This window comes from Dipodomys spectabilis, unplaced genomic scaffold, assembly GCF_019054845.1.
Source record: "Dipodomys spectabilis isolate Male_0828 unplaced genomic scaffold, ASM1905484v1 ptg000158l, whole genome shotgun sequence".
NCBI classification, from domain to species: Eukaryota; Metazoa; Chordata; class Mammalia; order Rodentia; family Heteromyidae; genus Dipodomys; species Dipodomys spectabilis.
Genome location: NW_024870835.1, coordinates 3,080,341 through 3,105,920, shown reverse-complemented (window position 1 = coordinate 3,105,920; position 25,580 = coordinate 3,080,341). Strand labels below are relative to the sequence as shown.

Below are 25,580 nucleotides of genomic sequence, written 5' to 3'. Positions count from 1 at the left end.
GGGGGGGGTCCGGTCTTGGGGCCTGAACTCTGGGCCTGGACGCTGTCCCTCAGCTCTTCAGCTCAAGGCTAGCGCTCTACCACTTGAGCCACAGCACCACTTCCGGCTTTTTTCCTTTTGCTTATGGGGTGCTGAGGAATCAAACCTAGGGCCTCATGCATGGAAGGCAAGCGCTCTACCACTGAGCCACCTTCCCAGCCCCTGTTGCCAGTTCTTTAGATCTCTCAATATATGTAAGGTTCTTGATATGAAATGCAGGAAACCTATTCCATTAAAAAAATGATATGGGGATTAGAGCTCAGGCCATTGTGCTTGCTAGGCAGATAGGTATTCTACCACTTGAGCCACACCTCCAAGCCCTTTTGCTCGTTTTTTTTTTTTTTTTTAGTTTTTTAGATTGGATCTCACTTTTTGGGCCAGCCTAGATAGCAATCATCCTATGTCCAACTTCTTCCATTGAGAAAGAGAGAGAGTCTTGCAACCTTTTTTTCCTGCTCTGGTCTAGAACTGCATTCATCCTAATCTAACCCTCTCAAGAAGCTATAATGACAGGCACACACAACCATTTCTCCAGTTTATTGGTTGAGGTAGGGTATCCATCAACTTTTTGCCAGGGCTGGTCTCAAATCTTGATCCTTTGGATCTCATCCTCCTGAGGACCTAGGATTGTAAATGTGAGCCATTGACACTCAGCTGTAATGTAATAAAATGAATATACCTGGTGCCAGTGTCTCATGCCTGTAATCCTAGCTTCTCAGGAGGCTAAGATCTGAGGATAATGGCTTGAAGCTAACCCTGACAGGAAAGTCTGTGAGACATCTCCAATTAACTATCAAAAAACCAAAAGTGGATTTGTGGCTCAAAGTGGTAGGGCACTAGCTTTGAGGGAAAAAGCTCAAAAGCAGTGCCTAGACCATAAGTTCAAGTCCCATGACCACACACACACACACACACACACACACACACAAATAAGCAGGATAGGTAAACAAAACACATAAGCTTATATTACAATCTATGGGCAACAAACTTGTGCTTCAGTTTTAGGAAGTTAATGGTTTTTAGACCTTTACAAATTCTTTTCTACTTGGTAAGAATTTTCAAATTAGTTAACTTTTTATTTTTATTAATATATCTTATTTCAGACCTCTGCCATACCCACTTTTTTAAAATAAATTTTTACTTGCAACGATGAATACATTTTTATGATTTATCAAATATTCAAGGTTAATTTTTGTTTTTTCTTTGAAATATGCTATCACACCTTGAAATTTTACCATGTGCCCTTGCTTTTAATTTTTTTCTCTGCATATTCATATTATGGCAGTCTTTTGAAGATCTCTTTTCCTTTAGCTCAAGTGAAGAAATAGCTGTGAATTCATGAGCAGTAACTGCTTGTTCCAGAAATTGTGCATCATTCTGATGTGCCAGACAGTGGCTGACATGCACAAATATCAAATGCTAAGAATCTTATTTGTGAGAAGGTTTTGTGTAATCAACATCAAGCTGTACTTTCTGAAATAAAGGAATATTAAATTATCTGGCAGATGGTGTGTTCTGAGGTGGGTGATTAGCCCATAGTAGTGGATGGTTATACTTTGGATAGATTAAAGTTACACATACTATATGTACATTTGCCTAAAGTTAGACATGCTATATGTACATTTGTCTATCTACTTGTGTAGTGTTACATAGTTTATTTAGATGGAGAGCTAATTTTAAAGAAGTACATTGTAAAGATTGATACACTTAGTAATTTATCTTGAGTTTTTTGGACATCACTGAAGACAAATTTATCCCTGGGGATCATTAAATGGAGAAAATTAAGAGAAAAATCTCAGATAAATACCAATGTATACCCTCAAAGACTAATTTTTGATTGTGGATATCAGAATGGAGCCCTATTTTTTCGAGTTTGATAACTTAATTTTTCTAAGCATTCTTCTATTTCTGCATTTACTCTTATTACTCATTTTGATGGGTTATTTGGAAGCAGTCACAAGCAGAGAGTAGGAAGCATTTTGTGAGATAATTAAGCACACTAGTGGGACCCACAGAAGGCAGAGAGGCTGGAGCTCAGGTATGAAGGGGAAAAGAGGCCTGGATAGAAGCTCAGGAAAAGTGGACACAGCTAGAATATGCAAGGCCATAGCAAAGACAGAATTTCAGGAAGTCATTGGAGTCTTGCCTCCCTTCCCTTCCCCTCCCTCTTCCCCTTCCCCTTCCTCTTCCCCTTCCCCTTCCCTTTCCCTTTCCCTTTCCTTTTCTTTTTGGTTCTATCGTGGGGCTTGAACTCAGAGCCTGAGTGCTATCCCTGAGCCTCTTTGTGCTTAAGGCTAGTATTCTACCACTTGAGCCACAGTGCCACTTCTGGTTTTTGAGTATGTAATTGGAGAAAAGAGTATTGTGGGGACTTCTCTGCCTTGGCTGGCTTTGAACCATGATCCTCAGATCTCAGCTAGCTAGGATTACAGATGTGAGCCACTGGCATCTGGCTTGGCTTTTCCTTTTAACTTACTTTAATAATGTTTAAGTCCAGAGCAGTCTAAAGCAATTACCTCAGATAATTTAATTTAGATTGCTATTTACCCTTTTGGGTGGAGGTGGCCACAACCTTTTGGATTCTCTTAAAAGTTTTGGACATATTCTTAGAAAATATACATATATATATGTATCCAAAATATTTCATATAATCTCATAGGGCTTACAGATATTTTTGGGTGCTGACACTGAGGCTTACACTCAGGACTTGAGTGCTGTCACTTAGTTCTTTGTTTCAAGGCTGGTGCTTTGCCACTTGAGACATAGCTCCACATCTAGATTTTTGCTGCTTAATTGGAGATGTCTCTCAAATTTATTTGCCTAGGCTGACTTCAAAACTCAATCCTCAGATCTCAGTCTTCTGAGTAGCTACAATTGTAGGTGTGATCCACGAGTGCTTGCCTAAGAAATCTTTATATAAACACTAAGAAAATGAAGGTAAGAAAGAATGCTCTAACTACTTTGGATTTACTGCTGGAATTTGCAATCATACTTAAAGAATAATCTCTTTTTGTCATATAGGCTTCAGCTAATAATAGCTACTAGAGAATGCTTTATATATGTTTATATATACATTTTTATATAATTTTTGCTTTATTAAACTATTTTCTTTTTCTACTTTTTTTTTTTTTTTTTTTTTTTGGTGATAATTGTATGTGACTTAATGAAAGGAAAGTTTTGGATCCCAAAGTACTTGTGTATTTCCCCTAGATACCTAAAGTATCTAAAGGTACCTAGTACCTAAAGTAGTTCCAGAATGCTGTCTTTGGCAGATACTTTTGCATTAAAATCCTGGCTTTCAAAATAGAGATCCCAGGAAAGGGTCAGTGCAAGGGCAGAAGCATTGTAAGATGAAGCACATTTTCAAAGAAATATATTTTGTCTTGTAGGCCTAGAGAAAAAGTATAATCAGGCAAAAATATAAAAATTAAAATCTCTAATGAGTCTTATGTTTCATAAGACTTTGTATGATAAATATAAAACTATATCTGTTTTAAAATTATATATAACAATTCATGTTTTCCTTTCTATAGTAGGATTTGTATGGAATCTTTGTAATTTTCATCCTACATCTTTTAACTTCTCTGCAGAGATTTGAACAACATCAGTTTCTAGTCAGTACTTTCAAATCAAAATTCAGAGTGAGTAAAGAAATGCTTTTAAAATGCATATTTGATGTAGTAAGTGCTTTGCAATGCTCTGAAAGCACCCGGGTCCCAGCTGCATGCATGAAAATGCATGGTGACTGCAGGCATTGTTTCTCACACAGAGAAAGCAATCTGTACCAGTCGCTGAATTTATGATGTAAATCAAATCATAGCTGTCTGATATTCAGAGATGTCACAGAAGGTTGAGGTGATCAAAAGGTTACAAATAACTTTTGCTTTCTGATTTACCTATTGCAAGACTAATTTTTTATTGCTTCCTTTTTTATTAAGATGGATGTATTTATTCTTGGAAAGATGAATCTAGTTACAAACCTTATTTTCTTATTGCCTCTTGCTAGTGTATTGGAACCATGCATATATCACTTCTTCTCATCACCATTGTATTCTGTAAGATGCTTGTAATTTGTTGTCAACAGTATTGATAAAGGGTGGGGGAGCAACGACACAGCATTCCAATTCTGTCTGTTCTTCTCTCTGTTTTGTGTTTTCTCTGAATAGTGGTGAGTTTTAGACAAAATTTTTTTTATATGATCCAGCTTATTCTTTCATTTTCAATCACATGAATTACTCAGTTTACTTGTGTTCGAAAAGATGGTTTGAGGAAAGTGTATGGTGCTTGTGAGAGGTAATTACATTCATTGTTGATGTTCATTCAGCACTGAAAGAGAAACAAAATTATTGACATAGAGCCAGCTTCTAAGCAGCTTATGCTCTAATATACAAATTTACCCTTGTAATAACCATGCTAGTGTGTATTTATGGAGTACTTCCATTTGCTGGGTAATATGTTGTATGCTTTACTTAATGTAGTAGTTAAAATATTTGCGACTCTAAAAATGAGAAGACGCCAAAGAATATCATCTATGCTGCTAAGTTAAAATAAAAAAAACAATGAGAGACTACAAATGCTAATGGCCAAAGGAGGATGACCTGGTTGTTTCATTTATTTTGATTCCCATCTTTGGAAGCAATGTTATTCACATAAGAAGGCAGATTATAGACTAGCCCAGGATTTAGGAAATTTTTATTTAAAAAATTTCCTGTCTGGACACAAAGTTTACTTCTTTCTTAAATAGAAAGGGAAGAATGACATCATTCTTCATTTATCTTTTCCATTTTTCTTTATGAGATAAAATAAGAGGACTCTTTTTATGAGCCCAAAAGCCATTTAAGATTGGCTTAGAATTATTAGAAGTTAAGAGCCATTTTTACAGCTATTGATAGAGTTTGGCTTCACCTTTGCTCTTGTGCATGCTAAGGTTAGGGCTTTAGAGGCTGCATGACTTAATATAACTTCAGCTCTGTTTGGTATTTAATCTGATCTCATTTTATAGATAGAGAAACTGACTAAGAAAGATTAATTCTCTTGTCTGGGATCTCATGCTTTGTTGCAGATCAGGAATGTAAATTTAGAGTTCTTTCCACTTCATTCTTTGCTTTTCCATAACTATCTTATCTATTTTTAGTTTTATCTGATATAATGACAAGGCCTCATATCAACAAACTATTCGAATGATGCTCTTATATAAAACTAATAATGATGTTTCTGTGCCACACTTGTGTTATTTTTTTTTTTTAAATTACAGACTAATGTTAGTTTTCAAGTGAGCAAGTTAATTTTATGGTCATCTCATCAATCATTTTAAATAAAGGATAGTCAACTGTTCATAACTCAAATAGTAGATTTGGGAATAAGTAAATTCTGAATCATAACCATCCTCTCTCCTCCCCTCTTCTCCCTTTATATCTGATCACTTCCTTCCCTTCCCTTCCCTCCCCTCCTCTTCCCTCCTTTCCTCTCCCTTTCTCTCCCTTTTCCTTTAACTTTAAAATTTTTCCCTCTCTCCCTCTCTCTTATCAGTATAATTTCCAATTTATGCTTTTATAAATTGTGTATTTCTTATTTATCTTGGCCTTTCTCATTTGGCTGTATTTGAAATGAGCATACCCAAAATGCAGTAAGTGAAAGGAGAAACAAAATAAAAATCTTGAATAATTTACAAATCAATTCTTGAATACATCATGAGTGAACTATACTTAGCCTTATGACATTTTAAATGTGCCAATTATAATATTTTAAATAGGAAAGTACTTTATTTTCTGTCATACCCAAATTAGCTTTTATATTATTTAATACCATTTATTTTAGAACAAGACTATGGCCCTTCCAACATTTGTTTTCTGGTTTTATGCTTTCTAGTTCATTATGTGTTGTGTTACTCTGACATACCTAATGTTAACTTTTTTAGTTTTTGTTGGTTATGGGGCTTGAACACAGGGCCTAGGTGTTATTTCTGAGCTCTTTTACTCAAGACCAGACCTTACTTGGAGCTCCAGCACTACTTCTGGTTTTTTGGTGGCTAACTGGGGATAAGATTCTTCTGGACTTTCCTGCCCAGGCTGACTTTCAATGAGACCTTCAGATCTCAACCTCCTGAGTAGTTTCAGGTGTGAGCCACCAGCTCCTGGCTACTGTTAACTTTTGTTTATTACCATAAAAACTTCAGAATTTGATCATGGTTGACTTGATCATTCTGGTTTGGGGTTAAAGTTATGGTTGTTTTGCATAACTCAAAACAGATTATCATGTTTAAAAGGGTTCCATGGTAGCCTTTTTCTTCCCTTTGGTATAGTAAGGGGTCGGAATGATTAGGGGATAATTTAGAAGAAGAATATTGTAAAGAAGTTCAGTGCTTTAGTATCATAAACATCATCACTTTTCTTCTTTAACATTTATAGATGCCATTAGCTGGAGAATTAATGCTTATCCTATTCAATACTCCGTTTATGCCAATATAGTCCTTATGAGAAGAATGACTATAGCAACACTAATGGCAGTTCCTTTTCTTACCTTTTTATTTGAAAGTTTTAACTAAACATGACCTACTGAACTTTCAGCTTAACAAGTTTATTTGATGTGATATGCATGAGTGGCTTTAGGATTTATAATAGTTGCTTCTTTGTATCTGTGGCAGCTAGAGTGAAAGCAGATTCTAGACAGGTTTGACAGCCAAAGGGCTTGGGATTTGGAAACATAGATTTTGTGATTTGGCATAAAAAGTTGCTTGGAGCCACCCCTTAGCAGTGGTGACAATCTGGCAGTTAGAAATAGCCTGTGCTTTAACAAGCAGGAGGCTGCCAGCCTGTGAAGTGAGTACATGATAGAGCAGGTGAGCTTGAGAAAATAAAGAGAGAGTGGTATTAATATCCAGAAAGTGTGTAGTAGTGTTATAGAGGTGTTTAACACCAGTGTTGTATTTCAGTGTGATAGACCCACTGTATTTTTCTGTTTTTAACAAAGAAAAACAATATCAGACAATTTCCTACCCTTAGCATCCCTTTCCTCTCCAGTGATTTTTACTTATAACATTTCTCATCTTGGCTACACATTAGAATCACCTGTAGAGTTTCTAGAAAAATTGCTAGTGCATGAACACCTTTCCCAGAAACTGCAGGACAATAGACCTAGGTATTGGTAAGAGCACCAAAGATAATCAGGCAGGTAATCAAGGTTGAGTAACAGTGTACTATAGGTGCACATAATAATTTTTGTGGAATTATTAAGTCTGAGTTGGGCCTTGAGAATTTTCACTTACAAGTACCTAGGCAATGCTGATATATTGATAGAGCTGCATTGAGAATTATCAAGAAGGCAGTCTTTAAAAAATTATTTGAAGACGGGAATATAGCTTAGTGGTACAGATGTTAGCTAGCATGTGCAAGACCTTGTGTTTAATCTCTAGCACCACAAAAATAAATTAACCAATTAAAAATCATTTGACATAGTGATGGTTATATGCCAAATACACACATATATATGTGCATGTGTGTATGTGTGTGAATATATATATATATACGCATACATACCATATATACATATAGACAAACTATATATATACAAACTGTATATATACATATACATATATATGTTATATATATACCTACACACATGTATATATTGTTTAAAAATTAAACTTACTTGGTTGATGGTGGCTTATGCTACTTAGGAGGCTGAGATCCAGAAGTTGATGGTTTAATGCCAGCCTGAGAAGAAAAGTCTCCTAGACTCCATCTCCAAATAAACCATCAAAAAGCAGGGCTGGAGGCATAGATCAAGTGGTAAGAATACCAGTCAAGCAAGCAAGTCTAGCAAGTATGAGGCTCTGAATTCAAACCCCAGCACCACCAAGGGAAAAAAATAAGCTTAAATAATGTTATGTATATGTTTCCTTTTTGTGTTTAAAACCATAGATACTTAAGTATTGTTAGAATGTTTTTTATATTGAACATTTAAAGTCTTACTCTCTTTGGAGAAAGATTAATATCAATAGTAACTAAAAATGTATTAGGATTTAACAGTTTGAAAATATTTTACAGTTACAGGTTTGTGTGTGTGTATGTGTGCATGTGTGTGTGTACGTGTGTGTGTGCATGTGTATCAGTACTGGGACCTGAAGACAGAGTCTGTGTAGTTCTTTAGCTTTTTCATTAAGGTTGATGTTCCACTTGAGCCACAGCTCTACTTCTGGGTTTTTGGTGGATTAATTGGAGATAAGAGTTTAATGGATTTTCCTGCCAAGGCTATCTTTGAGCCACGATACATAGATCTCAGCCATCTTACCTATTCTGGGCCCTCACAGAATCACGCACTGAGATGAAGGCAGAAAGCGAGAAATAGAGACTGAGAGATGGTACTTAGATGCTTGGAATTAGGTAGGAAAAAAAAAATGGAACCTTCCTGGTATGGAGATAGAATAGTAAGAGGATGGTGAGATGGCATGAATGCAGGACTCAAGAGAAGGATTTGAGAGAGCAACTCAATTCAGCAGCTTGGCCAGAATTAGAACTATTCATTTGTAGAGTCTGGTCTCAAATTTGGATTCTGGGTCATAGTTGTCATTGTTGCCCTCCTCCACCACCTCTACCTTCCCCTCCTCTCTTCCCTCTTCCTCCCCCTCCTCTTCCCCTCTCCTTTTCTTACCCCCTCTCCCTCCTTCTGCTTTCTCCTTCCCCCTCCTTTATTCCTCCTCTTCCCTCCACCAAATAGATAAAAGGAAACCAAGAGTCAGTTCTAATGAACCAACTCTGCAATTAGTGCAGGAAATGATAGTTTTGTGACATTATGAATCCTAGAAAAAGTCTCTAGATGAGGTTGGCATTTTGTTAGATATTGAGAATGTGTATCCTGAAATGACAGCTTCCAGTGTAACTTTCTATGTTTTTCAGAAATCATCCTCAGCCTTTGATCACTGTCCTGGAACACAGACCTGATTGTTGGCCAGTACTTTTGCAGCAGCTGACAGCCTTTTTCCGGCAGTGCTCTGAAAGGTAATATAAAATATGATAAATGAACGAGACAGATGGATATATATTAATTTTAGAGCTATAATTTAAAAAAAAATTAAAAAAGTGCTATGATTATAATGTTTTCTCATGAAGAAAAGAGAATTCAAGAGCTAGTTGTAGTTTTTCTATTTTCTTATTATAAGAAAAATAATCTGGTTCATTGGTTGTTGAAATATTATAAGAAAAGCTGTTATTAAAGTAAATATTGGTTAGTGGTTAGGAAAGTTGATTAGGAATATACAGCAAATTGTCACATCATATGTATAGGAAGTAGATTCTTCTCCCTCTGAAAAATCACTAATGATTTAACCTAACTATTGGAAACCTGCCAACTGGGATTAAGTAATCTTGTCATATGTGATCATATAGTTACCAGATATAAATTAGCTTGGTGTCACCAAGGCCTTCTGATGGGCCTCAGAGCTACTCTCCTTTTTCTGTTCACTACATGGTACCGATTCAAGTTCTCATCATCTCTTGTAGCTGTTGCCACTTCTTCCTAGTTGTGATCTCTGCCTACACTCTCATCCATTCCCTAAATGTTCATTAAAGTAATTTATCAGGAGAACAAGTCTTACTATATCACTGTTTTGCTTAGCTCTTTGTACCTGTAGTTTTCAACTGTGTTTGCAAATATGGGCTATGCTGGAGAATGCCTGCACTGCTTCAGCTCTGTTTGTATAGACCTTACCTATTGATGTCTTATGCAAGCTTTCTATGGAAAACAAACAAATAATTGTTTCTGAAGCTGTCTGAAACTTTCTTGACTGTAGGATAAAATCTAATGTCAGGTTCCATTTATGATAGATTCTGACACGTGTCACTAGTTTTGTCTTCTCTGCATTCATCTGATTAATTTATGCTTTAAAAATGCACTGATTTACTTTTGGTTCTACACAAGAAGCAGTGCTGCTCTCTTTTCTTGCTTTGGCTTGTTAGTGTCTCTCTTGAATCTTACCCTATTCCCATCCTAAGTTTTCTATGTTAAGCCTTTTTTTTTTTTTTGGTTGGTCGTGGGCCTTGAACTCTTGGCCTGAGCGCTGTCCCTCAGCTCTTCAGCTCAAGGCTAGCACTCTACCACTTGAGCTACAAGCACCACTTTCGGTTTTCTGGTGGTTTGTTGGAGATAAAGAGTTTCACGGACTTTCCTGCCCAGGCTGGCTTTGAACCTCGATCCTCAGATCTCAGCCTCCTGAGTAACTAGGTTTACAGGCATGAGCCACCGGCGCCCGGCTCTATTTTAAGTCTTTTTGTTTAGATTCTCTGCCTAGTAAGTCTTGCTTACTACAAGCTCAATTTGGTGTCTCTCTGTGTACTTTCATATACACAGTTGTGATTTGTAACATCATTGCATTTATGACCTGATCCTATAGTTATTCTATATTGACTGTGGAGTCTGCTAGAGGACGAGGACTATGTTTCATTAGTCTTTGTTTTAGTAATGCTTAGAGCACTTTATTTTCTTTGCTTTCCTTCTTCCTCTTTTCTTCTCCCTTCCCCCTTCCCCTTTCCTTTCATTTTCCTTTTCCTTTTTTGTTTGATTTTGAGATCGGATTTTACTATGTAGCTCAAGTTGGCTTGGAGCTATGCAGTCCAGACTGGTCTTTCACTTGTTTTCCTCTGCCTCAGCTTCCCAAATGCTAGGAATACAGGTGTGCATTACCATCCTTGGATGCCTCACATATTTCTAGGTGGTTATATATGTTGAGTTTCTGTAAATTAGGCTCATGTATTGCATAGCCTGAGTAGTAGCTGAAGAATGTCTTACAAAACACACACACACACACACACACACACACACACACACACACACACACACACACACACACACACACACACACACACACACACACACACACACACACACACATCCTACAGAAGATTGTCCCCAGAATCTTGAACATGCCTTCCTAAAATTTATTGTATGTTGGGGCAGGGTCTTGATAAATTGGTATATTGTAAAAAATTTTGCTGTTATGCCAAGTTTGTCATTAAGGTTGATTTTAGAATAACTTTTAAGAATGCATCTCTTTCCAATGCTTTAGTTAGTTGACAAGTAATACGTCTTCTGTTTCATTATTTTTATGTCAAGGGAATATTGGGATGGGACAGGGGAGTAGTTATTTTAAGGAAATGTGTCTAGATTGTCATATGGAGAGAAGACCATTAGTTGATTCTGTTTTATTTTACTGACATCTCTTTTGTTTCTTTTTTTAAAATTTAAATTCTCAGGTGTCACAGGATGCTATCTAGAGTCATTTAGAAGTTTTAAAGTATTTTATTTTTATTGTCAAAGAATAATTTCATTGTCCAATTTTTATTTTTACACTATGAAATTATTCTTTGTATGAAATTAGCAATTCTGTCTGTATTTTTTCAGCAGACAACTTGTTTTCCTGAGATTTAATTTTAAAAGTAATTAACTTAGTTTAAGTTGTTGTTTAGAAGAAAATGTGGGGATGATGGTAATGGAGAATATGAGTAGTGATTCACAACTGTGCAGAAGGTAAAATCATTGTAGTGGTAACCTGAAGTCTCATTCTTTTTGGGTTAGGAATTGGTATTAAAACTATTTATGTTCATATTTAAGTATTTGTATGGCTTCAAATGTCAGTATTTCCTTATGCTAGATTTTTGGGTTTTCTGTTTTGTTTTAATGCCAGTCCTGAGGCTTGAACTCAGGGCCTGGTTGTTATCCCTGAGCTTTTTTTTCCCCTCAAAGGCCAGTGTTCTACCACTTGATCCACAGCTCTACTTTTGGCTTTTTTTCCTGGTCAATTGGAGATAGGAGTCTTGGGCTGGGAAGGTGGCTCAGTGGTAGAGTGCTTGCCTTGCATGCATGAGCCCCTGGATTCTATTCCTCAGCACCACATAAGCAGAAAAAGCTAGAAGTGGTGCTGTTGCTCAAGTGGTAGAGCGCTAGCCTTGAGCTGAAGAGCTGAGGGACAGCGCCCATGCCCAGAATTCAGGCCCCATGACTGACAATAAATAAACAAATAAATAAAAAAGAAAAATAAAAAAGACTCTTACAGAGTTTCCTGCCTTGGCTAGCTTCAAAGTGTAGTTCTTAAATCTCAGCCTCCAGAGTAGCTAGGATTATAGGCATGAGTTGCCAGCACCCTGCAGCATTATTTTTATGAATTAAGTTTTACAATCATTTATTAAAGGCCTGTATTGTTAAGCTTTCACTTTTGCCTGAAAGGAACTTAGAATTGTGTAAGTGGACAACAATATCATGGACTTGAGACCTGGATAGTTTAAAGTTATCTCCTCTAACATAAATAATTTCCCAGCTGAGGGAGCTAGGAAGACCAGTACATGACTTACCCCAGGTTATTTTGTGAGTCAGTCGTAGAATTGACCCCAAAGTCAGTACCTTTAGCTTGGCTTTTTTTCACTTACAGTGGGCTCTCTACTACTTGAGTCATAGCTCCAGTTCATCTTTTTTGCTGGTTAATTGGAGGAACAGTCTCACAGACTTTTCTGCCCAGACTGGCTTTGAACCTTGATTCTCCAGATCTCAGCCTCCTGAGTAGCTAAGATTATAGGTATGAGTCACTGGTGCTCTGCCAAGATTCAACTTGTTGACTTTCATTTTAGGTCATTTCTAGTATGTCTTTGTTAGTGAGGAACATCAATAAAAAACTTGTCTGTAGATACAGGCACAGTTGTTCCCATTTAAAATTTTCTTAATCACTTTGGGATTTCAGATTGTCTATTTTATTATTTTTCTTTTTCTATGTAAGCTCTGGCAATTTCATACCCCTCTGGAATGATAGCTAATCATCAGATACCAAACAGGATATGTATGATACAGAATCAGGATAGATTAAGTCAAGGATATCTTAAAATAGCGTATTTTTCTGGAGAAATACAATATCATACTCCTGATGTCAAATTGTAATGACATTTGAAAATGTATGTGAACCTTATATTTCACTTTGAAGATTTCAGAGTAGAAGATAATCAGTAAGGTATCTGTGGATAATACTGACACCTAGATAGTATTTATTTGGGAAATACAGTCTTAGAAATAGATGGGGACTGATATCTTACATATCTTTTCTGAAAGCTTTTGCTTCATTCCAACCTATATACACATCATCTGATTCCTTTATCCGTGAAAAATTTTCTAAAGTTTCCTATTTCAGTCATAATTATGAATCCCAAACTTCTCTTTTGATCTTTATAGTTTGTGTATTTGTGCTTACAATTTTAAAAGTTTGCTCAAGTCATGAGCTCCAAAGAGCAGGAAATCTGTTTTTGTTTTGTGGCTTTTTTCCAGCTCAAGAATGAATGACTGGCATACTGTAGGTGGTCTATAAACCTTGCAAAGTGAATAAATGAAAATGTGAATAAAATTAAATCTTCTTAGTCTGGTAACTTCAAAATATTAATTGTGTTTGAAACCACTTTGCTATGGAATATATACTAATAAAAAATTATGTAGTCTTCTACCTCCCTCCTCCTCTTTCTTTTTCCTAATTTTTCCTTCCTTCCTTCCTTCCTTCCTTCCTTCCTTCCTTCCTTCCTTCCTTCCTTCCTTCCTTCCTTCCTTCCTTCCTTCCTTCCTTCCTTCCTGTTGGCCTGTCTGCCTTCCTTTCTTCCTTTTCCTGTCTGCCTTCCTTTCTCCCTCCCTCCCTCCCTCCCTCTCTTCTTTTCTCCCTTTTTCCCTTCCTTCTTCCCTCCTTCCCTTTCCCTCTCCTTCCCTCCCTGTCTCCCTTCCTCCCTGTCTCCCTTCCTCCCTGTCTCCCTTTCTCTCTTCTTCTCTTCCTTTTTTCCTTCCTTCCCTGCCCCACCCACCCCCCCCCCCCCTTTTTTTTTTTTTTTTGGTGAGACTTGCTCTGTTCTCTGGGCTGGCCTCAAACTCAAGATCTTCCTATTGTTACCATCCAAGTACTGTAATTACAGGAGTGTGCTATCATTGTGGGCTTGTATACTTCTTAAGAATTGATAGTTTGGCTTAATATTGGCTTGTATCATATTTAATAAATGTTAACATTAAAATAAATATAATCATGTTTAATTGGTTTATACTAATTTTAAAACTATATCTTAGTGTAACTGAATGAATGGCGAATCTCTTTGAAAGCTTACTGTATATAGTTGTTGATACACCAGTAAGCAGGAATCCAAGGTCCATCCCTCATTTGGCTTATAGTCTGGTAAGTGATATAGATATTAAACATGCAATCGCAATAAAGACATTGCACTGAGGAAGCACACAATGGAGACTTGACCAAAGACCACCTGTCAGGAAAAAACTTCAGAAAATTATAAAGTGGAGACCTTGAAGAATGATAGAAACTGGACATAGTTGAAGGCAAGAAATAGGAAGGGAGGAAAGGGAGACTATCATAGTTAGTGGGGAACAGTAGTGAGAAGGCTTAGAAGACCTGAAATTTAATGAGGTCGGTGGAGAGAAAAGTGCAAGACACCAGGCTGGAATTCAGCCAGCTAGTTTGTTTCAAGGACAACCTGTTTTAAGCTGGTTAATGATAGTATCTTTTTGAAACTCATTCTGACATGTTAGTGGTGACTTTGAACTAGGAGTTGCTATGGCATAATGAATTCTAGATAGTTATGATAGATATGGAAACACATATAAGTATGTAGAGTTTTCCTCCTTCGAATAGGAAATTCTTGTGAGAAGGGCTTTGCCAATTACTTTACCCATCTCTCCTATCATATCTCTATTTATATAAGGGGGATAATTCTTTTTGTTTCTTAGGGTTTTGGTAATGTAAATGAGTTTCAAGACAAAAGTGCAATAATTTACCCACTGTGAAGGCTAACATGTTAACAAATACAGTGCCCCCTTTCCATGGAGGAATAATATTTCAAGACCTTCAGTGAATGTGTGAATCACAGACAGTACCAAAGTCTGTATGTACTATACCTTTTCCTATAATTATGTATTGGTTTTTCATTCCTACACCGACATACCTAAAGTTGGATAATTTCATAAAAGAAAGAGGGTCATTAGCTTTGTTCTTTTTACAGTTGTGAAACTGCCTCTGCTTGGTTCTTGTCAAGTTTTAACAGTGGATGGTATTATGGAGGTGCTAGATACATGACCAGAGAAAAATTTAAGGGTCAGGCTCAGGCTTTTGTAATGATGTCTCCCTGAGAAAAATAGCTCCCCTGAAAACCATTAGTGACCAAAGGACTTATAACTAGGCTCCACCTCTTAAAGGTACCACCATCTTTATACCACTGAACTCTAGAGGACCCAGTCTTTAACATATGAACACTTGGAGGATAAACCATATCCAAACTGTAGCAATAGTCATACTTATGCTCAGATATACTATATTAATTAGGCATACAAGTAAGAGATTAGCAACAATTGAGATGGGGATAGTGGCACATGCCTATAGACTAAGGACGCTGAAGCAGGAGATCATTCAACTCCTGAAGTTAAGGGCCAGTCTGGGCAATATAATGAAACCTTGTTAGGCTTAATAAAGAAGACAGAGAAAAAAGGATTTTAATAATTTAACATAGATCTTGATAAACTTAGCATACATATTTTTCTTTAGTAAACTGAAAACTGTATCTTATTCATTTAAAGAAATGGTTTACAGTTTCTCCTGGGCATTTCTGAATGCCAGAATGACTGTTCAGATGCTTTGTTTTCATTACCAAGTAAAACGAATACTTAAACCCAGCATTTCAATATCATGAAAATGGATCTGATAACCTAGGTGATTATTAAGTGACTAATGAATGAAGTTGGTATACAGCATGGATGTACTTCACAAAGGGATGATTCATGTCTTGGGAGCAACAGAGTGGGACACTGTGAAATTTCATCATGCTACTCAGCAGGGAGTACAATTTAAGACTTATGAAGTTTCTTTTTCTCTGGAACTTTGCATTTAATATTTCCAGGTTGTGGTTGTCTGAGGTTAAGTGAAATTGTAAAAAGAAAAATTATGGTCAGGAAGAGAAGATACTATAAATTTAACTGTCATACTCATCTTAAGATTGTATAGGTTTGTTTTACCTGTAGAGTTTTTTCCAAAAAAATGCATGCCTGTGTAATGCTAGGCAGAGGTGTCTAACATGTGTAATTCTGAAAACATTCTCAGATGATTCTGATGTTTACAAATGATGGTCTTTGTGTTGTAGATGTTCTAATATGTAAAAGGAGACTCTTAGTCCTGGTTTATGGTCTCCTATGATTGAATCATTTCCTTCAATTGTTTGGCATAGATCTAGTTAAGTCATAGTGGAATAGCAGAATCAAAAGTTACACTTGACAGTATGGGAGTTTATAATATGATTTAAATTGCAAATTGATACTTACTCACTTAGCTACTTGTTAGTGTATTTAACTCAGTGACTGATGGATGCATTATTTGACATGCAGGTCAGAAGCTTCATGTATCCAAATAATGGCACCGTTTCTTTGGTACCTATACTGTGAACCATTTCAATTACAAGAATATGCTAATCTTCGACCTGCTTTGCTAAAAGAGTTACTTCAGCCCAGGGTTCCTTGTGATAAAGCACAGCCATCAGTATTGAAACAAGAGATACTTCGAATGTTTTGTGACATGATTCCTTGTTTACAGGTAAGGTCTTTTTTTCCTCTGTCCTTCTCTGATGTAGTATCAGCACCAGTAAGTGTTGATTATTGTTTTTAATACATAAAATATTTCTGAGTCTTATATAATTTGCCAAATTCAGAGACAATTCTGGTTTTAGAAATGCTTCCAATCTTTTAGAGAAGATGAAGTAACCAAAATCTAGATTTGAGAATAGTTGGTCTGTTAATTAAATTCACAGACATGTAACTCAACATAGTCAATTGTGGGATTAGTAGGAATTCAAACTTTTTTCCTTATCAAAGAAAATGTCTGTGCCCTGCTTAGTTTTTCCTTGTTCTCTGTACCTCTTCATGCAAATTAAAAAAAAAAAAAGGTATATTTTAGGCAGATATGCTCAGAGATGAAAAACATGGCCAGCTTCAACCTGTCTCCTTATGACATATGTGAAGGAGTCTGTTCTTAAGAAGCCCACAGTATAATAAATAGTTAGGACAAGTGTGTGTGTGTGTTTGTGTGTGTGTGTGTGTGTGTGTGTGTGTGTGTATGTGTATGAATATATATATTCTTATTATTCAAAATTCAAAAGTAGATGGTTTGAAGTTTATTCCGAGAGACATGTCTTAGAGTGCAGATAAAAAAAAAACAAACAAAAAACTAGTTGTGATTTAAGTGTAGTGGTTTATTTCTCAGGCTGTCCTGTTCCAAGGTTAAGGTTAGGCCATTTACCTAGAATCTGAGCATCATGCTGCTAAGCTGATGGAGGGAATCTGTGAATGTATTTCAAAGTGATCACTTCAGGTCACAGATGACCTGTTTTGAGTTTGTGTTAGCAAGGAATGAGTAGAGTGAATCTTTCCTTTGTGACTCGTAAATAGGCTTTCCTGTAATCAAGACAGAGAAAAGTTAATTAAAATGAATTCTCTGGTGGGCTTTCCAAAGCTTTTGTTTTCTGTGGGCAATAAAGCAATGTGTCTTGAATTAGAGTACATTTTTTTTCACCTTGTGTCCACATTGTTCTGTGCTCTTTGACGAATGTTTGTCTTTATCTTTATGAAAAGCTGAAATATTTGTAGAAATGAACTCTGTAGAATATTTCTGGAACTCTTTGGCTTGTTTCTATAAGTGAGATGTTATAAAGAGAGAAACATTGGAAAGCAGTGGGACTAGTGACATAAATATGTTTAATTACTTAACAGATCAGATTTATTAGAAGAAAATCAGAGAGTTAAAAGGGGTCCTAGAGACGGAGCTTCTTTTTTATTTTATTGTGAAAATACTGTACAGAGGGGTTACAATTACATGAGCAAGATAATGAGTACATTTCTTACCAAGCATTGTAGCCTCCTCCTTTGTTTCCCTTTGCCATCCCTTCCCATCCTTCCCCTGCCCCTCCCAATCCTCCCGCTCCCCCCCCCCCCCCCACCAAAGTTGTAAAGTTCATTTTCCAAATAACAATGTGTACATCTCATTGTTGCAATGGGTCTACCTGCATCCCTATTTAAACGATTTGTTTTTTCCCTTCCCCTCCACAAATTATACCGACATCAAATACAGTGAAAGCAGAGGTTATACTGTGGGGGAGGGACATACAAAGCAACAAAGAAATCATCTTATAAATGTAGAAAAAAGAAAAAAACCATTTGAATACATATCTTAGGGTTCATTTCCCTAACATCACCTTATCTGACCTTTTCTGCATGACTCAGACATATACTAGATATTGCAAATAAGGGAAACCATGGGACCTATGTTTCTTTGGGCCTGGCTTACTTCACTTAATATAATTTTTTCCAAGTCTTTCCATTTCCTAACAAATGGGGCAATGCCATTCTTTCTGATGGAGGCATAGAATTCCATTGTGTATATATACCACATTTTCTTGATCCATTCATCTGAGACTTAGTTTCTTACATATTACATGTTATTCCTATCCTCAATTTCCCTTTATTCCCCACACCCCCTCCTGACCCCTTTCCTGTACCTTTTTTTTAATTGTTTTTTTTTTTTTATTGTGAAAATACCATACAGAGGGGTTACAATTACATGAGCAAGGTAATGAGTACATTTCTTATCAAGCATTGTTGCCTCCATCTTTGTTTCCCCTTACCATCCCTGTGTCCCCTCTCACCCCCCCCCCCCCCAAGTTGTAAAGTTCGTTTTTCAACAGAACATCTTGTACATCTCATTGTTGCAATGGGTCCACCTGTATCCCTATTTAAACAATTTGTTTTTTTCCCTTCCCTCCCCAAATTATACCACATCAAATATAGTGAAAACAGGGGTTATACCATGGGGGAAGGACATAAAAAGCAAAAAAAAAATCATCTTATAAATATGTTAAAAACAATAGCAAGCAAGAAAAGCCATTTGAGTCCTTATCTTGGGGTTCATTTTGCCTAACATCAACTTATCTGACCGTTTCTGCAAATAAGAGTTATAAATAAGTTATTGCAAATAAGAGAAGCCATGGGTCCTATGTTTCTTTGGGTCTGGCTTACTTCACTTAAGATAATTTTTTCCAAGTCTTTCCATTTCCTAACAAAATGAAAATGTCATTCTTTCTGATGGAGGCACAGAATTCCATTGTGTATATATACCACATTTTCTTGATCCATTCATCTACTGAGGGGCATCTGAGTTGGTTCCATATCTTAGCTATGGTAAATAATGCTGCAATAAATATAGTTGTGCTGGTAGCTTTAGTACGGTCTTGTTTGTGATCATTCGGGTAAATGTCCAAAAGTGGGATTGCTGGGTCATAGGGAAGCTCTATGTGGAGTCTTTTGAGGAACCTCCATACTACTTTCCAAAGTGGTTGAACAAGTTTACACTCCCACCAACAATGCAGTAGGGTTCCTTTCTGTCCACATCTCCTCCAGCATATGTTGTTATTAGAGTTCTTGATTATAGCCATTCTAACTGGGGTGAGGTGGTATCTCAGTGTTGTTTTGATTTGCATTTCTTTTATGGCTAGGGAGGTTGAACATTTCTTCATGTGTCTATTGGCCATCCTTCTTTCCTCTTCAGAGAAGTTTCTCTTTAAGTCTTTATCCCATTTATTTATTGGGCAGTTGTTTCTTTGAGGATTTGTTGTTGGGGGATTTAATTTTTTGAGTTCCAGGTATATTTTGGATATGAGACCCTTGTCCATTGTATAGCTAGTAAAGATCTTCTCCCAATCAGTGGGCTTTCTATTGATCTTGCTAGCTATGTCCTTTGCCATGCAGAGCTCTGCAATTTCATGCAATCCATTTGTCCAACCTTTCTTTGATTTGTTGTGTTTCTGGGTCTCTATTAAGAAAATTTCGACCTGTGTCAAGGGGACCTAGGGTTTCTCCTATTCTTTCCTATAATGTTTTCAGAGTGGCTTTTTTGACTCCGAGGTCTTTGATCCATTTGGAGTTGATTCTGGTGCCTTCCTGTACCTTTCTTCTTTTTCTGGTACTGGAGATAGGAGATAGAACCTGAGACCTTATGCTTGCTGGGCATGTGTTCTTCCACTTAAGCTAGGCCTTTAGTCCATTAAAAAAAAAAGAATGAAATTGTTTTTGAGGTAAGGTTTCATTAACTCTGTGTGGCTTAGAACGCTTGATCCTTTTGGCTCTGTCTTCTGAGTAGTTTGGGATTTCATATGTGGACTGCCACACCCAGCTACAGTTATTTCTTATACTAAGAAATGACCATCCCATGAGTAATTGAAGTTTTAGTGACAAAGATACTATTTTGGAAAAAAACTAATTTTCTTTTTCTTTAGGAAATACTTCTGTTGGTCTTCATTTAAAGAATTACCTATCTTTATTCTTCCTATAACAAAACAAAATAAGCATTAAAAAGCCTATTTATTTGCATCTTATCTTGTCTTTTTCTCTTTTACTTCCATTCTTTCTTCCCCGCCTCTCTCTGTCTTTTCTTAATCACTTTCTTTACTTTGTATGAAATGGTTTCCAGATTTTTCACTGCCCTTACCAGAAATTCTCTAGTTTATTGGGGCTCAGAATGTGCTACCATGGGGTTTTCTCGGAACTGGATGTAGTACTGTAGGTATAGATATGGTCTGACCCATACTAAACACTGGGGTAGAACCACCTTTAATTTAAAACAAAAATATTTTTTGAAGTAATTTGTCACCTTATAGATTTCTGATGAGAGAATAAGTGAAATTCCTATCCACTTTTTCCTTGACTAATTGCTGTTCTATTTTATATTTGTGAATTATCTTTTTTATTTTAAATATCATTCATGTCATCTCACATAATATCCATTTCACATGTTCTATTTCTACATTAAAGTAGAATGTTATCTCTAAATTGTTCTTAAGAATTTGATGTTAATGATTAGAGAGCTCTTATGCTATTTTGATGAAGTTATCTTTTGATTTTTTTCTTATGGATAGCTTCATGATGCACAAAAAATCCAGTCATGGAAATATGTCATGAAATAAATATCAAGCTTTTATATTCAACCCAGCTCTTTTCTCAGTGACCTTTGCATGTTTCTACTTTATGTTTGCAAAAGAATAAAATAATTTAGTTATTGGGCTATTTATGTTTATTTATAACTTAATATTTTTTGCCATTTCTTCTTGATCTTTTAATATCTTTTTTTCTCATTTGCTAGGAACTAATTTTTCTCTCTGTATAAATTATAGCAATTTGGGGTTATTTTGGTGGTAACTACTGGTGGAACCATAGGCTTTCCTCTTGATGAATTTAACAGACACAAGAATCCTGATTGAAGCAGATGGTTCATTGTTTATATTCTCTGGGAAATGCCAGTGTGTCTGTGAGCAGTACCATACCCTTAGTACCAACTCCAGAATTTTGATCAGAACAGCTGGGTTTGAATTGAACTGGGATTTTCGAGAGCATCCAATTCCTTTCTATCTAATTCATTAGCTTGTTAAGAAGACTCTCAACGATTTGAATATGGTCTTTCATTACATTGTCCACATACAGAAATTCTGCCTACCTATAGCTTACGGATGAAGGGTTTAGCAGTGCCTTAGAATAGAATATTGACTCTTATTGCAACGTATTTATGTATTTTGTTTTTGTTTTTAGTTTGAAAGCCAGCCCTTTTTGTATGTATGTATGTATGTATGTATGTATGTATGTATGTATGTATGTATTGTTTGCTTCTTAGGTTCTAGACCCAGATCGTACTCTGTACCTGTTGACTTTCTTCATTGGCTAGTGCTCTACCAATTGAGCCATTCCTCCAACCCCCCCAGCCCCCGGCTTTATGTTTTTTGACCACATTTTCACTGTAAAAAAGAGAGTTCATATAGAGAATTCAAAACTAGCTTTTGATTCATTCCCTTCAACAGTCACTTTTATGTAACTTTTCTCAAGACATTTGTACTCAGAAAAGCAAGAAAAATAAAAGAAAAATTTGTTCTAGGCAAGAGTAACAAAAAACAGGCAGGAGTTACATTTTGATTAGATAAAAGATGTATAGCTTGACACTTCATGAGTTAAGTACTTTGCTTTATTGCCTTGAAGTCTTTATAGGTTTAGAGAAAATTATTTATTGAAAATGTTTATAGCTTAAAATTATCCAATCATTTTGTATCATTTTAATGTAATATAAAAACTTTCTTCAACAGATGAAAGATCTGACACAGACCACAGAAGTGATGCTGTTTATCGAGGAAGTGTATTTAAGCCTTTTGCGTCATCCTGTTTTCTGGAAAATTCAGCTTATCCAGCTGACTCTTCAGCTGTTATGTGTCTGTGAAGTCAGCTTAAAGATAACTGGAGAATGCTCATCTTTAATTCAGCTTTTAGAGCACAGCATTGGAGTTCTGAAGGAGGTAAGGTTAGAAAGACATTTTAATGTATCATTTATCACAAAATCTTTCAGTAGCTGTGTGGTTGTACTTATTATTGCATATGAGAGGTGGTTTGATATAGTACTATTAGATCCACTACTAAGTACTACTACTAATGTTATTTATTATGAAAAAGAATTCTTAAATATTTTTTTGGTAGCATTACTGTGGTATTTTTTTCATATGCAACTATTGAATAATTGCTGTATTCCAGGCCTTGTGAAATGCATAGATGAATAATGCATTCTGCTACCCCAAGAGATGTATATATATATGCAAATAAGTAATGCTAGTACCATAAATTAAATGTTTTTATAAAAGTTAGTTTAAAAAGATAATGAGAACAAAGGTGAAAGGAATAAGGACATAAGTTGAGATTTAAAGCCTGAATAGAGTTCGACTGGCACAAGAGACAGTCAACAAGAGGTTGGGTAGGATTTCCAGCTCGTAGAATAGCATGTATCTAAACACAAAAACATGAGAAAACACTTAGGTATGGCCTGTTTAGAAAACAAGAGTTAAAGGGTTAAGGTATAGGAGATGAGATTGGGCCTGCTTAATTGCTCTACAAATAAGTTACATTTTATTTTCTAGTAATGACTTGGCTTTTAAGGATTTTCTTTTTTTTTTTTTTTTTTTGGTTGGTCATGGGCCTGAACTCTGGGCCTGGGTGCTATCCCTCAACTCTTGAGCTTAAGGCTAGTGTTCTACCACTTGAGCCACAGTGCCACTCCCAGCTTTTTTTTTCTTTTTTTTTCTTCTGCTTATATGGTGCTGAGGAATTGAACCCAGGGCCTCATTCATGCAAGGCAAGCACTCTACCACCGAGCCACCTTCCCAGCCCAAGATTTTTTTAAATATATTTTTATTATTGTTAAGTAGTTGTACAAAGGAGTTTCCATTCAACAATACAATGTATCTTGATCAATGTCACCATTTTCATTATTTTTCTCCATCCCCCCCAATTGCACTCCTTCCCTCTTAATTTTGTAGGATGTACATTAAATTTTATGACTGCATTCTGCCTTCCTTCCTCTCTCTTTTCTTTTTAAAATTTTATTGTCAAGTTGATGTATAGAGGTTACAGTTGCATGTGTAAGGTAATGAGTACATTTCTTGTCAAACATTGTTACCCCTCTATTTTTCTCCCACTTCCCCCACTCCTTTTTCCCCTCCCCAAGTTATAAAGTTAATTTCCAACATATTGTCTTGTGAGTATTGCTGTTGCATTGGTTCACCCTTTGTCCTTTGTCTCACCATTTTATTGTTTCCCCTTCCCTTTCCCATTAGGTAAATGTATGTACAAAGCGTAGGGTACTAAAATCAAATACAGAGATAACAGGGGATAAATCAAAGGGAAAAAAATGAAAGAAAAAAATAACTTCACACAGTGCATTAAAAATAATGACAAAGAAAAAGCTTGTTTCCCTATCTTTGAGTTCATTTCGATTAGCAGCATTAACAGTCATACGTACATAGCTATTGAGCTATTGTGAGCCTCTGCTAGGACTATCCTAGACATATACTAATTATTACAAATGAGAGAAACCATGGAGCCTATGTTTCTTTGGGTCTGGCTTAATTCACTTCATATGATTGTTTTAAAGTCTTTCCATTTCCTTACCAATTGAGTGATGTCATTCTTTCTGATGGAAGCATAGAATTCCATTGTGTATATACCACATTTTCTTAATCCATTCATCTACTGAGGGGCATCTGGGTTGGTCAGAAAAGACATGTACTAATTTTTTGTTTTTTGGTTGGTCATGGGCCTGAACTCTGGGCCTGGGCGCTGTCCCTCAGCTCTTCAGTGGTAGTGCTCTACCACTTGAGCCACAGCACCACTTCCAGCTTTTTCTGCTTATGTGGTGCTGAGGAATCGAACCCAGGGTCTCATGCATGCAAGGCAAGCACTCTACCACTGAGCCACCTTTCCAGTTTAGGGCTTAAGAAGACTAAGATCAAGTTGCTTGCTGAGTTGGTCCTTTGTGAGGGCTCTTTTCAGGATTAGTACATGTTTGTTTTCTCACTGTGTCTTCAGATGTTTCTTTTACTCTTCTATCAGAGAGGTATCATTGTACACTGAATAGATTCATATCCTACATTGTATTAGTTGCATGGACTTTGTTATAGTCGAGCTATTATTAGTTCATCTATTTACGTGAATGTATCTTTTTATTTTATTTTTTATTTGGAACAAAATAAATGTATTATGATTTGTAAAATTATACAACCAACTTTATGTATCTTAAAGTATTTGTTTCTTTTTGGTGCTAGTCCTGGGGCTTGAACTCTGGGTCTGGGCGTTGTCCCTAAGCAATTTTGCTCAAGGATAGCATTTATCACAGCTCCACTTCTGGCTTTTTGGTGGTCAGTGGGAGAGTTTCCTGCCTGGGCTGTCTTCCAACCCTGATCTTCAAATCTCAGCTTCCTTAGTAACTAGGATTATAGGCATGAACACTCAGCGCCTGGCTCTTAATGTATTTGAATGAATATACCTTAAAGTATTTTTTATTTTGAGCAAAATAAATACAATGATCTGTAAAATTAAGCCAACTAAGTAGCTTTCAACTTGAAAAACAGGCTGAACATTCTAGCTTTAGAAAAGCTTAGGAACCTGTGGTTTCTGAGAAACTGCCACCACATGAGTAACTTCCACACCCCTTTCTTTGTCTCAGTTTAAGGTTTCTTAGGAAGAATTGTCTTTTGGGCACAGCTGGGCTTAGTCAGCACTGGCTACCCAAATCAGCCTGGGTAAAAAAGCTGTGGCCCTGGGGGATTGCATGAGCAGGACTGCCCTCCTTTTTGTATCTTCTTTGTAGGATGTCGACTGTCTTCATTTTATTTTCACTTTCTTTTTAGTGTAAAATTTCTTACACCTTGGTTGCACTTTCTTTTTAAGTACTACTCCATGACTAAGACTGCAAAATTCTTGAGAAGAGCAAGTATTTTGTTTATAGTAACATCTCTAGACTCAAACATATATTCTTAATATGTGGTACGTCGGTGATGTCCAGTGATCTCTTTCATTTGAGTTGACAAAAATATATGGTCCCAAATGTTTTCTGTCATGAAGAATCCTCTGACACCTATGGCTGGTATAAGGGTATTTAATGTTTTACTCTAGATTGGTTGTATGTT

General features: G+C 36.3%; 1 protein-coding gene across 3 annotated transcripts in view; it reads left to right on the top strand.

Moving 5' to 3' along the window:
* The window catches only part of Focad (focadhesin), a 264,104-nt gene that overhangs the window by 58,404 nt on the left and 180,120 nt on the right, over positions 1 to 25,580 (top strand). For all 3 annotated transcript variants that reach the window (XM_042692885.1, XM_042692886.1, XM_042692887.1), the window contains 3 exons: positions 8,934 to 9,035; positions 16,429 to 16,633; positions 22,215 to 22,421. In XM_042692885.1, the coding sequence (XP_042548819.1) occupies positions 8,934 to 9,035; positions 16,429 to 16,633; positions 22,215 to 22,421 (514 nt within the window). The remainder of the gene's footprint in view (positions 1 to 8,933; positions 9,036 to 16,428; positions 16,634 to 22,214; positions 22,422 to 25,580) is intronic.